The 2,500-nt window shown below is 43.7% G+C and overlaps 1 protein-coding gene across 1 annotated transcript in view; it reads right to left on the bottom strand.

Annotated features, from left to right (window-relative positions):
- Positions 1 to 561, bottom strand: part of LOC101846216 (CBL-interacting protein kinase 24-like) — a 3,318-nt gene extending 2,757 nt beyond the window's left edge. Inside the window, exon 1 of the mRNA XM_005100597.3 lies at positions 1 to 561. This exon is cut by the window's left edge and continues 192 nt beyond it. Within this exon, the coding sequence (XP_005100654.1) occupies positions 1 to 189 (189 nt within the window). The 5' untranslated portion in view covers positions 190 to 561.
- Between the last annotated feature and the right edge of the window lie 1,939 nt (positions 562 to 2,500).

Raw genomic sequence — 2,500 nt, 5'->3', positions numbered from 1 at the left:
ATCCTCATCAGAGCGAAGAGGCATCTGCTTGACAGCGAATTTCTTGTCAGGGATGATTTGGCTCCTCGCCAAGAGAATCTTGCTACGTTGTCCTTGGTGCAAGACGGACGAGTACTGCATGCGGTGGTAGTGGAAGACATCTACCTCTTTAGGCAGCTGGATGACACTAATCTGCTCCACAGAACTCATGGTGAAATGAAGAAATACTCGGATGTGACCAAAGACTGATTGAATGTCTATGAAAAATCACCAGAACCAGAAGGGGATTCTGAAGATCGCAGTAAAAGCTGTCGTACTTTCTGAATATAGTGATGACAACGTGGATTCAATAAAACAGCAATACAATGCACTCTACACTCGACAAACGAGGGGAAAGAAATGGTACAGACAAACGTTTTGCAAGAGTTTTTATATGATGACAAACGAAGCGTCATTTTTTGGGCGGGAATTAAACGCAAAGTTCTGATTGGTTAACGGGCCACGCTCAGCTGTCAATCTTCTTTTGTTGAAACGTCGAACTTTCCAGAAATTCAAGTAGTTCTCACGGCTCGGGGCCAGATTACAAAATCGCCGGTAGCCTCAAGGGGGTAGCGTCTGTGTGTCCAGTCATCCATTACGCCGGTGACGTAATCTTCATAGACGCTGACCACGGGTCAACCTACCGCCCCCGCTCCTACGGCGGTTTGTGGTTTGATAACAAAAGACCGAACAGTAGTCACGCGGTTGGATTACGGGCACAGTTGAACACGTGTTGAAAGGTAATGAAATTATGGACATTTCAACGATACAACTCAGTTTGGCACGAAATCTCTTTTCGAAAAAACAACGTGATGGCGTTGAAATGGCTTTTTTTTTAAAAATTGTTTACATTTCTTGGGTAAGTTTTTTCGGAGACGAAAAAGTAGAGACGCATCACTCCTCGATTTCGGCGTGATTGGGGTCAGGCATCGGGTGAAAGTTTCACACTGTACAAACTAATAGTCTGTTCCTTACAACCCAGGAATCGCCGTATTGTTTTCATAGAAAATTAATCAAGGGGGTTTGTCTGAATGGGTTTTAAACACCATTTCTCTTTCTTTACCGTCACGTCAAACCCGCATCCACACATGAGTCAGAACATTCTGGTAATTCTAGTCAATATTTGGATTCAAATTTCAAAACATACCTTACTGTATGTTCCCTCTCGGTCGGTATAATTATTGGCCTGTCTATGTCACGTCCCCTCTTCTTATTCCTGGATGCATCTCATTGCATTAGTGCGCTCAATGTGAGAAAATCTTTTCTATTCTTCTTCTTCTACAACTTTTTCTTCGTCATTTTCTTCTTGTTCTTGTTCTTGTTCTTGTTCTTGTTCTTTTTATCGCGTGTGCTGTTGGCGGGTGCTCTGGTGTGATTTACTCCTTCTTTCCTATCAAGCACCTATGATCCCTATCATTCCTCCCCTCCTTTTTTTTGTAGATGTAACTCTCTTGTAACTCATCTATTCTTCATCACTTATATGACCTTATTGTTGCAACGCAACAAGTGCCGTAAAACTCTTACTTAAACTTTAAAAAACTCTGCTTCCTCTTCCTTCACTGGAGCATAAATTTGATGAATTGATTAATTATGCGCACATTTATTGACCAACTTCACCACATACCACTACTTCCGACGTATTGACTGAGATGACGCCTCGCTCCTCCCTCTGTCCCCGGTATTAACTATATAGGAAATAACAAGGGGAAGTGACTTTGAGAGGAACAGACTATGAAATGTACGGCATGACATAGTTTTGAGGCACTGCGTCACCGACCTTGCGTCAATAATATGATGTGAAGAGGGGCCAGCTGACGAAGAAAATATCTCTCACTAGTAATCTCCTGTGTTTTACGGCGCCTACAACTGCATAAAGTCATATGAGCAACGGTATATTTCAGTTGGTATGAAAATTTGAATTTTGCATTGGTGGCGGCCGACGCCTACTCCTATCTAGAAGTTGGGGTGTTCGCCTCTCATTTAAAGGCCCCGAGTTCAAATCCTGGTAGTAACGGAAACGTTTCTTCTATAAAATTGTCTTCTTTCACCACCTTTCCTGATCTCTAGCAATGTTCTGTCGTCCGATTTCATCCCCACTTTCTGCCCCCCTCCCCCTCACCTCCTTTCCCCCCTCCTCTGATTGCCTGACTCTCTCTGCAGCCTTTCTACAGTTGCTCCTTGGCTCCTTCTCACTACTGTCTTTCAGCCACACCCCTGATCTTCTAGTAAGAAAGATCTACACCTAGCCTTCTCGGACAAGGGCAAAAAGTTTCGGAGGTGCCGTGTGCTGGTTGTACATGTTAAAGATCCCTTGGTATTCTAAAATCGATATGAATCGGCTTCAGCTGCCACCCGGACAAAATTCAAGATTTCCCACCATCTGAAAATGTAAAACACTTACCCCCTCCCCCCCCCCCCCCACACGCACATTCCCCCCCAACTTTACCCACGCCCCTGTCCATTTAAAAAAAATTATCAAAAA

The sequence above is a fragment of the Aplysia californica genome, unplaced genomic scaffold, assembly GCF_000002075.1.
Source record: "Aplysia californica isolate F4 #8 unplaced genomic scaffold, AplCal3.0 scaffold00252, whole genome shotgun sequence".
NCBI lineage: Eukaryota > Metazoa > Mollusca > Gastropoda > Aplysiida > Aplysiidae > Aplysia > Aplysia californica.
This window is presented reverse-complemented; position numbering and strand designations above follow the sequence as displayed.